The sequence below is a fragment of the Tasmannia lanceolata genome, unplaced genomic scaffold (genome assembly GCF_043159265.1).
Source record: "Tasmannia lanceolata isolate RefF3 unplaced genomic scaffold, GAP_Taslan_0.1 ptg000003l, whole genome shotgun sequence".
Taxonomy (NCBI): Eukaryota; Viridiplantae; Streptophyta; class Magnoliopsida; order Canellales; family Winteraceae; genus Tasmannia; species Tasmannia lanceolata.
Window position 1 is genome coordinate 25,607,566 of NW_027518680.1, and position 15,643 is coordinate 25,623,208.

The window sequence follows — 15,643 nt, forward strand, 5'->3', positions numbered from 1 at the left end:
TGATGCAGTGCACAAATAGACAAGATTTGGAGAATCGAGAATCCTGCTTAAGAGATATGTCGATACGAAGAATGAGCTAAGTCTTCTTAGGAAAAGCCCAATCAGCATACTCATAATTTACCATGCATAGCCATACAACGTGTTTTTTTAAATAGCCACACGCATGTAAAGCAAACCCTAAACTCAAGTCAACTCAACTAAGCCTTTGTCCCAAACTAGTTGGGGTCGGCTAATGGATCCTTTATAAAATTTTCATGAAGAAGGTGAAAGACTCTACTCGGCCCAAATTGACTAAGTCTAATCCTGACACTAGTTGGGTTCGTCTACATGGATCATTTTCTTCCATTCTATCTATCCAATGTCATGTTCTCTGTTATGTTCCTAAAGCAAACCCTAAACCAACACAAATTTGTCTGAAAAATATAGAAACCGCAAACAAAGATACGTGTTTTTTTTAAAATATGCCATGAACAGATCGACCACCCCAACCAGTACGATCTCCTCCCAATTGATCAACAAGAGCAGAACGCTCAAGAGTAGACTCACCCAATCCCTCAAGTCACATAGAGCGCGCTGCACACGAGAGGAAACTTCATCGAGGGACAATAGATACCCTAAACTAACAATCTGCTGGTGAATCGGGAGGAATTCGGCCCTAAGGTATCGAGGAACTGAACGACTCCCAAGTCTTGCTGATGTTTGGCCAGGACCATGGAAGCACGAAGCGGGTGCGGGGGCAGAGGTGGGGAAGCGTGGGGTCTAGAAGAGTCTAAGGTTCGGAGTATCGTGGGAGCATTAATGTAATATTTTCATCAGATGTCTTTCAAAATTCAAGCACATAAAAAAATAGTAATTCCTAACTATCTTCATATAAATCTTTCAAAATTAAAGTACATAAAAAAGTAGTAATTTCAACCGTCTTCATTTTCATGCCCTCTTTCCTCATGCCTCCTAAACAATTACGTATGTGCTTTGCTCCAATGAAGTACTTTGAACAATTGGAGGAGTTTGATTCAAGTAAGTTGGTGATGGGGGTATTAATGGAGTAATAGGAGTAGGTTGGGAGCACTATGGGACCGGTTTCAGTCTCTTCGGGATCGTGCTCCCTGGAAGCTCCTCCCTAAGGAACGCCGAACCGCGGTTCTGAGTCGGGAGCAGCACCCCGAGGGAAGATTCCTACTTCTAAGGCCAGGACTATGGGAATGGTAAAAGGCAAATACATATCTAGTTGCTTGCACAATGCCACGAACAGAGAGTAGAAGCCGGCCCAACTTGTCACCACGCTTCAAATACAACTACTCCGAGTAAACATCACAAATATGAGTCATATTGTTGACGCTTGAATAGGGGGTTTCAGCACGCTGCCAGATATCCGTAGAGGACTTGAGGTACATAATTGGACCAACAACTTTAGGTTACATAATATCCCACAGAAATGTCTGTATCACCGCATCTTCCTGTCTCCACATAGCATAATACTTATTGTCACTGGGTAGAGGATCCCACTCGAGATACTCAGCCTTTCCTCGGGCAACAAGGAAAGTTTCAAAGTCATAAGCCATGTCGGATAGTTCGATCCATCTAGTTGGATGGATGTCATCTGAATATTTTGGATATCCATAGTGGACATGCCAAAAGATATAGCCATAAACGGAATTTGCTCAACCAATCACCAAAAACAAGAAACCAGACCACAACATACGGCAGATCAAAAGAAAAACATATTGGAAGAAGCAGAGACAAACAACGGAGCCATAGGGATATGAGCACACATCAACCATAGATCCATCGGCACATACAAAGGTCAACGAAGAGCCACAACCGGAGAGAAATCACCCAAACATAGAGGAATCACCAAAGCATCGTGGGCGATGGAGGTGTGCAAGGCGGGACGGCACAAGGGGGGACGTGGGGGCACTTGTTACGGTGGCAACCAAAAGCTAAAAAAGTGTTTCGACAAGTGCGCATTAGGGGGGCAGCGACGACGCAAGGGAGGGGGAGGGGCGGCTACGGCAAAAACCCAAAACAGATTTCGGGAGACAGGGGTGGTCGACATCTCCAAGAAAACCCCAAAAAGGTTTTTTTTTTCTTGTTCACTACTTCTGACAATACCTAGAGCCTTAAAAATCTTGCCTAGGGCTCGATACCATGTTTGAGGTTTCATGAGAGAGAGAGAGAGAGAGAGAGAGAGAGAGAGAGAGAGAGAGGTGTCTTCCCCCCCTCTCTCTCTCTCTCTCTCTCTCACACACACACACATGTATATATATATATATATATATATATATATATATATATATATATATATATATGAGTCACTAGAGTTATACATGAAAGGACCAGAATACTCCTAGTTGGGTATATAAACAACACCACTCCTCTAATACCGCATAAATTGGCATTAGTAATTTCCTTGAACGAGCATAGTTCATGTTGTTTCCAAATCCTTCATAGGGTAGTTCACAGTAAACACATGACCTCAAAGTTACAATCCTTCTGTGAACTAATGGAGCATTTCCAAACACTGATAAGGGCATCTCAGACTTAATAGACTGCTAGAAGTGTCAGACATAATGTGGGCATGTCCACATGTTTCTGAACCATGTCAAATGTAACGTTACGTTTTATTATTGAATATTGTGTCGACACGTTATTGAATACTGTATTTACGCCTTTATTATTAACTAATCTTTTATTATAATCTCCACTGTTAGATCTTCATTAACTAATATTTGTCGTTATAGCCCCTCCCCTAAACCTAAAACCCTAAACAAACTCTCATTCCAATGTTATATTCATTGCATCCTATTGGTCTCCCTTTCTTGCTGCCTATTGGAGACTGAAAAGAACTTGTTAAATTGAAATGCGTTGTTATTTGATTGTCTCATTTTTTTTAGATTATAGTTGACTAATCCTAAGATTTATTAGTTTGTTAATCGTATTTTAATTGTTGCAAATTGTGATAGTAAGTAATCCTACGTGTGTGGGCGTGTCACCATTTCTAGATTTTTAGGGATTGTCACATCACAGAAATCATACCCATGTTGAAACACGACAAATGAATCTGTGTCCACAAATCATGATTATAGATACTTTATGTTTTAGCCATGTCCCCGTTTCTAATTTTTAGGGGTTTGCCGAGTCCGACACTGTGTCCGTGTAGACCCGCGACACTCGTGTCCGTGTCCACTAATCAGAGCATTTCATATACAAGAACCTTTAATAATAAAAAAAAAAACTAAAGAAACAAAAAAGGTATTCAAAGCAGAGTATGGTGCTTTGCAAAGAATGGCACTAGAATTAAAATAATTTTTTGAAGCTAGGAATGAAATGAAACATTCCTTCGCTTCATAATTAATCATCTTTTGAAATTGAAAGAATTGAAGATCAAAGGATGACAAACATGCTTCACTAAAAATTACCTGAGAACAAGCTTCTTGATACCTTCCAACAGCACACAAAAGATGAGTACCAGACAATGATTTATCAGTCCTAACCATATTGGCTGCAACAACCTATAGGACCATACAGTATTATATAAGTAATGAAACTCATTTGGAACAGTAAACTGATAAAATTCGCATTGTGTTTACTTCAGAAAGCTGAGAAGGCAACTCCATAGGTAAGCACTTCCAGAATCCATATTCACCTTAACAGCAAGTTCATGTAAAGACCTGGACACGGCAGAGGAAAGTGCAACTGCACGTAGAGCATTGGAATAGAAATGAGAGCCCTCTGGAGGGGTTGAGAGTAGCAAAGTTACCGCAGCTTCTAAGTTACCCACGGACACAAGCCTGATCATCACATATAATAATATTTAACACATCAAAAGATATAATATGCACCACCATCGCCAAAAATAATCTGCTAGACCTACTACAACATAACCATGTCCCATGAACATATTTAATGAACCTCCTTGAGAATAAGTTGTATTTATTAGCAAACAATTTGTACCCACAAGCCTCCATTTAGTCGAACTGAGAAAACAAATTTCATTTAATAAGGCATAACAACATATGCTAACCACCACAACAAAGCACTTGTATGAGATCAAGAAGGAAGTAATGTATTGTGATCTTTCATTTCCTGTCAATCTGACACGATCACCATTAAATAGCTGGGGGGAGTTAAGACTGAAATTTTTAAAACACTGAAATTAGGCCAGAACAAACAAGAATTTTGGGAATTATGGGTGAAATTTTTTGTTGAGGCTTGTTCTGATTCCCATTTTGAAATATAAGATTCAGGTGGGTCCTTATGGCCCCTTCGCTTTCTGCCCCTTGGGCAGTCTTTTCCCCTTGCATCGAAAATTCTGCCTAGAATGGAACCAAATTGATAACTATGGTTTGGGTTGTTATTTATTTTGGCATTCACGAGAAGTATGATAAACTCTTGAAAACCTCGTAGCAGTCCATAAGCAATCCCTCTACATCCATGGTTGGCCAATTCAGGTAATCCTGCATTTTTTCTTTCACAGAAAACGTCTCCTCCCCCCATGTCATAGATTTGGGAGCCTCTGATCATATGAAAACTGAGCCCTTTGGATTTTCCTCGTTTGATAGATTTGTTTCACACACATTTGTTACTCATATTGACGGTGCTTCTCCGGTATGCGGTAGAGATATTGTTTGTCCTACCTCATCTAGATCAAGGGAACATCACTCCCTTACATATGCATGTATGTGTCTGTATTATGTTGATTTTCTATTTTTTCTTTCCCTGAGACATTATTATACATATTTACATTTTATCAACTTTTCTACTATGTTTCCTTTTTATCCATTTCCATATATAACGGGCCAAAATTATACGAACTCTGGCAAAGATAAAATTTTTAACTGACTGATTCTAGTCCAAATTCTGACTCTCAAGCCTAAAAAAATTATATAAGAAAATTTGCATTTAGAAACTAGAAGTAATGTGAAACTATGCAAACAGAACAATATATTGCATACTGAGGGAGAGAGAGCTAACTCGTGAACGCGTTTCTGAATTGCCTCATCGCCATTCAATTTTTCATGCCAAGGAATTCGCTCATTAGCACTTCCCCATAGTTCTTCTTCTTCAAAGGCCATCAACTTAAGTTGCCCATAAGTCTGCCAATAGGAAAGGATATTTCTGATCATGGAACAGGGTAAAAAAATAAACACAAAACATAGAGGTTTAACAGCTCTAAAATTGAATTCAATCCAACAAAATCCAATTGTATGGTGAGTATTGAAGATTGGAAAAACAAAGATATCCATAATTAAAAAAAGAGCAAGAACAAGAAATGTCTTACCTTTGTATCTCCCTTCTCATTTCCTGACATATGTTTCCCGATTGAGGAAATCCTATTTGGCGTAGTCATGTCCCCAATCTCTGGAACTATTTCTGACACAGATGCTTTTAGAGGAGTTTTCTTAGCTGATTTATCCATGAAATGTTTAAGAGCACGTGGCAACTGTAACCAGAAAAGGGCTTCTGCGGACTCTCCAAAGACGGCAGCAGCAAAGGCAAACCTTGCTGCCGAACCTTTTCTTGCTACTCTCGCATATAGTCTTGCCCTCTCATTGTCAAGTATGCAACCTTAGGAAAGGAATAACATGGACTCAAACAAAATATACGACTTAACTAGGGAGAGGAAGATAATAACACTAAAAGGAAATATAAAGAACTTACCATCTGTTCGGTATGGTTCCAACACCTTAAGAAGTAATTCTGGTACCACTGAATCACCTACAGGTGGAAGGACTGACTCAATCATGTAGCTACGGAGGTCTCCTGAAGGTGCCGGAGAAATCTCAGGAATTCCATGGGGAAAGTCATCTGTAATTGTACTGGATGTATTGAACCAAGAGGGTTTTACACCCAACTGCAAGATCATCCGTAGTGCCTGTAGTATAAAGAGAGAAAGAAAGTCATTTCACTGAGTGACTGGTATTTTGGTATTACAGACCCAGAGAAGCTTGTATTTGCATGTTTTGAGGTAATGAAATCCCAGTCTTGAAATGTAAAGTTGTGCATTCACATTCATATACTTTCTATCACCGTCACATGGATTCTTCTAAATGAGCGAAGAGTCCGTGTCACACATCTCGGATTCTACTACTTGAAGATTCTCTGATACACTTGTAGATCTCTTTTATATGTTGTTTCTGAATACTACGACCACAACTTTAGAATTACCCTATGTTTTGAGTTTAAATCATCCTAATATTAAGTTTCTCAAATGGAAATAAATATTATATTAACTCAACCTATTAAAATATTCAATAAATTACTTATTTTTTTGAATGGTATTCAATAAATTACTTGTTATAACCATATTATTATGTAAAAAAAATTAAATTTTAGAATTGATTAAAATATTTTGGCGAATCCACGAATCTTTCTTTTTGAGGTTTGCTGAATCCGACACTCGATACCCGTGTCGGATTCCGACACTCGTATCTGTACTGATGCAACATAGCTTTCTATCCTATCCATGTCTGATAGAGGCATTTCCGAGACAGTTATAACATGATTGACTAAAAGAAACACTTATTACCAAGGCATGTGCTGTAGGAAGTAAAATGGGTAAGCACAAAGGCATTGGGCGGAATCTTTCTTTAATGGCCCTCGCTTTGGATCCCAAGCTGGACTTTGGGTCATTACTGCATCACAGAAAAAAAGGAAAACATTAATAAAGGAACATTCATGGAAAATCATTAAAATGTTTAACTATATAACTGTACACAAGAAAGTAAGTACCAGAGCATTGGAAGTAATGTCCAATTGATTGGAATTAAAAAAATTAAGGAGAACATACGACTCCAGGGAATATTCCATAAAATTTTATGGAGAGCATTCTACTCGAGGGAATGCAAGGAGCAGCTCATCTTTTATGAAGAACTTAAAATTAATTACATATTTAATTTCCACTCCATGCATGCAGTATTATCGGTTAGAAAAGAGCTTAGGTGTCCAATAATTTGACACTGTTTTTCCCCATGAAAGATGATATTTGATGGACCTCAAATACGTCAATGTGGCATGGAGCCATCCTCGATGAAAATTTTGTTCAACCCTCCCCAAAGACTTGGGCATCAAAAGTAATTGTAGAAGGTGAGTCAGAACATATTTTGACTTACATGCGGGCAGCAAAATATCAGTAAAATCGATTCTCTTCAACAAATCCCAAACAATATGTTCAGTTCAAAGACTGGCAAGAAATGTTATCTTCCCATTATTTTTGATCAATAATTACTATTGACTGCATGCATGGTTTTAAATTTCCACCAAAACAGACACGAAATGACCAAAATATTTTCATTTCCGTTTACATTGAAACACATACCAAAATCAAAACACATGCCGGAATCAAAACTATAAGTGAATTATTGGTATACCAGTATTTGTTACATGGGATTTGCTAGGGACCATCACAGAAGGCATTTAGTGGACCGGCTGTTGCATGAGAGAGCAACCGCCTCAGATGAATTAAATCAATAAGACGAAATCTGAGCCTATGTGGCTACTCTCTCATGCAGCCAGTCTGCGATGGTCCCTAGCAAATCCCTTGTTACATTTTCATATTTAGATGAATTGCATGTTAAATGTGGTCTATATATTATGAATAAATATTTATATAAATTAAATGTTAATATATGATATGTACTGAGTTATCAGACATACAAGACAGTGCAAGCCTCTTGGCGTTCGATGTTCTTATCCCATTATGGGTGGTTTTTTTTTGGCTTATGTGATGGATTTTGAATGTGTATTTGTGCCGATTCTAGCACATCCCGAAGTTTCATCTTAAATATCCATCATTTTCATATGGTTCCATACGTTTCCCTGATTTAAGAATATTTCCACAGCAATCTCCGTTCAAAACCGACAAATTTCCATTTCCGTCGCGAACAATACACATATTGAAACCGAAACTTGAAACCTTGATCACATGAAAGATTCAGGAGCAATGAGCTTCAGAAGAATTGGCAACTGGCGCATTAATCATATATCTCAAAGCCATACATCTTCTCCAAAGCCTAAAAGTCAAAAGCCCATTTACAAATTACATAATTTTTTTGGGAAAATAGGGAATTTTGGCTCTGCTGATAGGTTTGTAAATGGTATGAGTAGATGTATTTCCTCAGGAAGTATATAATGGGATGAAAATACAACTGGTGGCAACTTGCTCGACGATTTAAATGATTCATCTATTAGGACTTGCTATGGATAAGTCATAACCCAAAAATTTATCACATCAATTGTAGAAAACCGAGAAATGCCTTCTCAGTTAGGATCAAACACGATCTGCAACAAATGTAAAAAAGAATGCGAAGAAACACTTCTCAATTAGGATCACACACGATTTGCAGCAAGTGCCAAAAAGAACGCGCAGAAACACAATCCTGCAGGAAAGAACGCAAATTTTACCTGGTTCAACCGTGTGCCTACATCAACGGGAGAAGAATTTTCACTATTTCGTTTTAGTGTTACAAACTCTTCTTCTTGGCGAAGAAATCACAAAGAAAAACTTAACCTCTCGTAACCCTAAAATGTGGCCTATATATCAATGCCACTACATTGGGAAATTACCAAAATACCCATTAGCAAAAAACCGAAATTAAAATTTTCTTCCGAGGAGCTGACCGAGCAACTCAACCCGTGTGTGCGTCGCACACACTAGTCTGAGAGGGTCCTGTATAATGCTAGAATACAAGACATCATCACAACAAGCTCCACCTTGGCTCGAATTCTGCAAGCACCAAAAGATCAACTCCACCGTGTACTCTCTGAAACACAGCTCTGCACCTGGTGCCCACCCCACTACATGGGGTCCTCAGCAATCAACAAATGCTGATATTGTCTATGTCCAAGCAATGCTTGAACTTGGTTGACTTTCTCAACATATCTGCTGTATTGTCATTTGTATGTATTTTCTTCAGGTTGATGCTTCCATCTTCCACCCATTCTCTTATTTTATGTGTCGCACATCTATATGTTTCGCCATGTATACTTGATTCTTTGCCAAATGTATGGCACATTGACTATCACATTCTAACAAGACTTCTTCTTGCTTCATCCCCATATCACGAACCAATCCAGCTAGCCGATAGCCACTTTGGCAACCGCACATACTTCCATATATTCTGCCTCTGCCGTAGACAAGGCGATCGTTGATTGAAGAAAAGCCTTTCAAGATAAAGGCTCGCCTGCTAATGTGAACACATAAGCTATAGTGGATCTCCTCTCATCAAAGTCTCCGGCATAGTCTGAATCTACATTGCTCGTCAACCCATCCTTAATTTTTTCCATTTCATGAACCAAGCCAAAATTTGTAGTGCCCCGTAAGTATCTGAGAATTCACTTCATTGCATTCCAAAGCTCCTTTCCCACATTTCCCATGTATCTACTTACTACACTCACAGCATGAGCCATATCTGATCATGCATAGACCATCACATACATGAGACAACCAATGGCACTCACATAACAGATGTTAGACATGCCTGCCTGTTCCTCCTCAGTAGATAGGCATAATTGTTTACCTAGTCTGAAGTAGCCCACCAAAAGAGTGCTAACTGGTTTTGCATTTTCCATGTTGAACCTCTATAGCACCTGTTCAATGTACTTGGCCTGCGAAAGCCAAAGCACTCGTTTTCTCCCGTCATGTCGAATTTCCATCCCAAGGATCTTAGCAGCACCTAGATCCTTCATGTCAAAGTCCTGGCTTAACATAGATTTCAGCCTACTGACTTCCTGCCTTGTGTTACTAGCAATTAGCATATCATCAACATATGGTAGCAGATATATGTATGAATTATCATCAATAGCACGATAATAAACACAACAATCGAAGCTACTACGTGTGCACCCATTCTTCTTCATGAATGAATCGAACCATAGATACTATTGCCTAAGTGCCTGCTTCAACCCATAGAAAGACCACTTAAGTAGACACATTATCCTCTGTCTTTTTCTACAAGTCCCTCTCGTTACGCCATGTAAATTTGTTCCTGTAAGTCGCCATGAAGGAACACCATTTTAAAGTTCATCATGTCTAGCTCTAGATTATGTCCTGCGGCAAGACTCAACAATACACGGATTGAGGTGTATTTTACTATATGTGAGAATATATCGTTGTAATCTACACCCCCTTTCTCAGCGTACCCCTTTGTGACAAGACGAGCCTTGTACCTTTCTCCACCTGATCCACTTGCAGCGAATAAGCTTTCTTTCCCTTGGGAAGCTTAACAAGATCCCAAGTGTGATTTCGATGGCGTGACTCAATCTCATCTTTCACAGCCAAAACCCGCTTGTGGCTTTCCCCACGACTCATAGCATCTTGAAAACATAGGGGTTCTCCACTAGTAGTAAATAAAGCAAATGAAACAAAATCATCAAAACCATACTTTGACCGGTCGCTTTGCATTCCGCTTCGTCTTTGACATTGCTATGCTTTGTGCCACTTCTTGCTCCTCATCATTACTGCTATGGTGCTACCTGATATCCGTCATTCCCATTACCAGATAATCCTGAATCATCAACGTAGAACTATGTTGTAACATGTTTTTCTTCCACATCTACATCCTGCATTTCTTCTACCAGCCCACTAGTTTTCAACATACTAGTCTCATCAAAGATCATATCCAAGACATGGTTTTAAACTTCGTTGCCGAAATTATAAGATTTTCACCGAAATTTCTGCCAAAACCAAAATTGCCACCGAAATTTGAGGCCGAAAACGATACCGAAACCGAAATTTAAAACCTTGATCCCAGCTAATCCATATCTTTTTTGAAGTAAGATCTCGTAGCTTATATCCTTTCACCCTTTTCTCAATCCCGAGAAAGACACACTCTCTAGACTTAGCATATAGCTAGCTCTTCTGTGCACTATGAATATGCACATAAGCTGGGTATCCAAATATATAAAATATAGAAAAATCGACCGACTTTCTAGTCAACTGCTGTAGATGGAGATACGTTTATCACATAGCAAGCCATGTCCACTACATCCGTCCAAAATATCACTGATAAGTTTGCAATGAGCCTCAACCTTGGCTCTCTCAAGAAGGGTCATGTTCATTCTTTCTGCTATTTCGCTTTGTTGTGGGCTACCCAGGTTAGTGAGGTGACACTTGATTCCTCGATCTTTGCAAAAAGCCAAGAAATCTCTATCCATGTAATCCGTGCCATTATCAATCTGTAGACATTTCAAATTTTTTCCTGTCTGGTTCTCAACTTCTGCCAATCGTTACTTAAATTTGGAGAACACTTCAGAATTTCTTCTCATGTAATCCGTGCCATTATCACTCCACATCACGTGCATGTCGACAAGATAGATGCTAGTTGTATACAGGAGGAGGTGTCCAACCTCAACCCCAACTAGGAACTATTAAGGTTTGCAAAGAACTGGAATCCCATATCTCCTTGCTCCCCCGGATCTGTGAATCCATGAGCATGGGTTTCATACTTTGCTACCTAAGGACAAATACGTGTCAATAACAAGTAGCATGTCACACATATTTAACTTTTAGTTATCCATTAATTGTCATGAAAATAAACTTTTATTGATTAACATGCGAAATATACTGGGTTTTAGGGCATCTACTCTAACAGGAGGAAGGACGTAATACTAGACAAGTGACATCCAAACGATCTGAAGTAGACTCTAAAACTCGGGACAATGCTAAGAAGCACAAATCATATCAAAAGAACATTTAATAGATAGGAAACGGATAGCAGGAATTTTACTAAACACGAGGAGGGTGCTAAATGGGCTATCTAAAGAATATGACTATGGAAATCTATTAATAATATTACCAAACACCTAGAGGGCTTAAATTGAAGGTATTCTATAAGAGATCAGAGCTAGGGTGCAAACTTAGGGTTCATGGGAACTTTGGAGTTAAGATGGTGTCTAGTTCAGTATAAAAGGATCAAAGCTTTTGAGTTCATTAACCAATACAAACTCAATCAATCCAAGTAGATTCCACATATGAGATCCGTGAAAGAAATCAAACTAATAAAATAAATCAGATCTCAAATGAATCATAAATAACAGAACTGGAGAAAAAGGGGTGGTCTGTAAATTAGATATGGAGAAGGCCTTTGACAGGGTTGAGTGGAATTGTTTGGACTATCTTTTTGGCAGAATGGGATTTGGGAATGTTTGGAGAGGTTGGATTCGACGCTGTGTTTCTTCTGCCAGGTTTTCTATATTGATCAACGGTACGTCTAAAGGTTTTTTTCAATCGTCTAGAGGATTGAGACAAGGTGATCCTTTGTCTCCCTTTCTTTTTGTGATCATGGCAGAAACTCTTAGAAAGTTAGTTCAGAAAAGCTGTGAAAAGGGTTTGATTGAAGGTTTCAGAATTGGAAGAAATAAGGTAGAGGTGTCGATCCTTCAATTCGCTGATGATACGTTGATTTTTTGTGAGCCGGACTTTGCCCAAGTTAAGAATCTTAAAGCAACCCTCAGATGCTATGAGCTAATTACAGGTCTGAGGTCTAACTTTTCAAAATCAAGTTTATTCGCTCTCAACATGTCTTCAGCTGATGCAGGAGAGTGCGCTGCATCCTTGGGTTGCAAAGTAGAATCTCTTCCTTCTTCTTACCTGGGTTTGCCTTTAGGAGTAGGAAGACCAAGTAAGATTTTGTGGGAACCTATTGTAGCAAGGCTTGAAAAAAGATTGGATTCCTGGAAGAGAAGACTAGTGTCCAAAGGAGGCAGAATGACTCTAATAAAGGCGGTTCTGGCAAATCTCCCTGTATATTTTCTATCTCTCTTTAATGTCCAGTTAGTGTTGAATTGAGGATTGGAAAGATTCAAAGAAGATTCCTGTGGGGGGGTTCGAGTGAGAAGAGGGGCATTCCTTTGACTAAGTGGGAGAAGGTTTGTGTACCAATCAGGAAGGGTGGTCTGGGCATTAGGAGAATTAAAGGCTTCAATGCAGCTTTGTTGAGCAAATAGCTTTGGCGCTTTGGGGAGGAGCGCTCGGCTTTGTGGGCTAGAGTTATAGGAAGTAAGTACGGGGTTCTTAGTCGCACTTGGGAATCGGATGATATCTATGAAAGAAAAGGCCTGACTATTTGGAGGGATATTTTGAAACTAAGATCCGAGTTTAGAAAGGGTTGCCGATTTAAAGTATATTCTGGTAATCGTATCAAATTTTGGAGAGATGTCTGGTGTGCAAATAAAGCTTTGGAGATCCTTTTCCCGGAGTTAATGAGGGTTGCTGCGGATAAGGATGCTATGGTGGGTGAGTGCTTTGAAAGGGTGGATAACAAAGTGGTTTGGTGCCCGAAATTCAGAAGAAACTTTTTTGACAGAGAATTAGAGGCTCTCTCTGCATTGTTTGAGATCATTGAGAAGTGCTATATAAAGAAGTCAGGTGAGGACAAAAGGATTTGGATGTGGAACTCTTCCGGTTTTTTCTCTGTCAAATCGGCTTACTCTAAGCTGGCTCCGGAGGGGGAAGATTCTTGGGTGGCTAAGGTATGGTCCTTTCAGTGCCCCCCAGAGTGACCTTCTTTGGCTGGTCTGTTTGCAGTGGGCGAATTCAAACTATCGAGTTCTTGAGGAAAAGAGGTCTCTTCCTTATTGATCATTGCCCTCTCAGCTTAGAGGACGGTGAATCTATAGACCATTTGTTCCTCCATTGTAAAATAGTAAGGCAAATATGGGGTTTAATTTTGGCAAGGTTTGGCATTAATTGGGTCTTTCCTCAGTCGATTCCCCTTCAATTGGAAAGCTGGGACTTTGTTCCTTGGAAGAAGAAAGGAAAGACATTATGGGAAATTTGCCTTCTAGCTCTTTGGTGGTCAGTTTGGAAGGAAAGAAATGGAAGAGTATTTGAAGGAAAAGCCAGTTCTGCTTTCTCCATTTTTCAGAAAATCATTGCTCTTTCTATTCAATGGGCTAAGAGTACCTCATTGTTTAGATTCGTGTCAGCCTATGATTTATGGGAGAGGTGGGAAACAATCTGTAAGGAAGGGGTGTGTAGGTCCAAGGTTGTTCAAAAATGGGCTCAGCCTCCTGAGGGATTCTGTAAGTTAAATGTGGATGGGGCATCCTTTGGGAACCCTGGTGCCTCAGGTTTTGGAGGGCTGTTGAGAGATCATGATGGTGCTAATATCTGATTCTTCGGAGGCTGAAGTGAAAGCAGCTTACTACGGTATTCTTCATGTGGAAAGAACTTTGCTTGATAAGGTGATAATGGAAGGGGACTCCTCAAATGTTGTTAGATGGCTTGCGGGTCTAGCTCCTCCTCGTTGGAGATTTTATTAGTTTTTTTGATGAAATTGCTGACTGGGTGGCTAATTCATCGATCTCCTTTCTCCATATCCAAAGAACAGCTAATGAAGAAGCAGATGCTTTGGCAAAGTCTGGTGTGAATAGGCAGTACTTGGAGTGGTTTGACGATCTTCCGCCTTGAGATATATTGTTTTTCTATTTGTTTCCTCTATTTATATTTGCTTCTTTGTAATTGGACCATCTCGGTTCCGTTCTAATCTAATATATTGTGCCATTTCAAAAAAAAAAAACATAAATAACAGAACTAAAAATAAACGCAACAAAAAGCTTAGAATAAAACCTAAAGGTGGCGAAGGGAACCATAGTATGGTGAATGGATGAGGGAGGGGTGGCGATGTTAGCAAGGGCTACGGGAATGGTTAGGTAAAAAAGGTATAAGAAGTAGATGGAAGAGATTAAACAAATAACTGGGAAAATGGTTTCAAAACTCCTCCATGTCAACGTGGACTTCCCTGAGTCGAATCCCTTTTACCTTGCCGTGTTCTTGTCCAAGTCTGCATTTTGCCCTACAAAGTCATTCAAAAGTCAAAACACATTTGACTCTCCTGAGTTATGACCGCATCAACTGAGTACTGAATTGTGTTGTGCCGAGTCGACTCAAATTTGCTTTGGCCACATTCTGACCAGCATCTGCATTTTGAAACACTGACTGGGAATGAATCAAAGTAGATGAAATCAATGGAGATGGGAGAAACATGAGCGAGATAGAAAGAGAATAGGAAGAGAAGCGAGCTGGGGCCTTGTGTCGTGGTCGTCCAACTGTAGGTAATAGCAAAGAGGGGAGAGAGAAAGCTAGAGAGAGTAAGGAAGGGAGCAGTTCAAAGCGGAAACTAAGATAGGGGAGAAAGGAGAGAGAAGAGGGAGAAGGAAGGGGGCCTCACAGCCGTGAGCTAGGGGAGTCAAGGAGAACAGAGAGAAAGGAGAAAGAGCAAAGGGGGAAAGAGAGAAGTGGGCCGGCTGGCAAGCTGCACAACCGCGAGAAAAGAGAAAGAGGAGTGAGAGAGAGAGAGAGGGAGCAGATAGAAGGGCGGAAGAGCTCTCAGTCGGGAGAATAGGAGGGGGGAGAGAAGAGGTGGGGCAAAATCGACAAGATAAATTGGTTATTTTTCTTTTTCCACAATCAAAATTAGATTAAAGAAGGGGTTGGGAGCTTGTATATGCGCTGGTTGTGGAGTCTATGTGGTGCAGCATATGAGAAAACAATAGGATATACGGGTTCGTTTAGGGGGTTTAAGTGGTGAGCTATAGTGATGCACTATAAATATGGACGCAATGTTCTGGCTTGCAGGGTGAGAGGATGATCGGTTGTGAATTATAAGTCCCGCTATGTGAGTGACTGGTAGCAGGATTCTTC

General features: G+C 39.8%; 1 protein-coding gene across 2 annotated transcripts in view; it reads right to left on the reverse strand.

Annotated features, from left to right (window-relative positions):
- LOC143854148 (Transducin family protein / WD-40 repeat family protein) overlaps positions 1-15,643 on the reverse strand; it is a 113,181-nt gene that overhangs the window by 22,396 nt on the left and 75,142 nt on the right. The window contains exons 12-17 of one of the 2 annotated variants that reach the window (XM_077363971.1): positions 6,530-6,635; positions 5,662-5,875; positions 5,282-5,568; positions 4,975-5,096; positions 3,647-3,791; positions 3,420-3,512 (exon numbers count right to left, since the gene is read on the reverse strand). In XM_077363971.1, coding sequence (XP_077220086.1) covers positions 3,420-3,512; positions 3,647-3,791; positions 4,975-5,096; positions 5,282-5,568; positions 5,662-5,875; positions 6,530-6,635 — 967 coding nt within the window. Of the gene's footprint in view, positions 1-3,419; positions 3,513-3,646; positions 3,792-4,955; positions 5,097-5,281; positions 5,569-5,661; positions 5,876-6,529; positions 6,636-15,643 lie in introns of those variants that run through there. The other variant, XR_013237440.1, reaches the window with a different exon arrangement.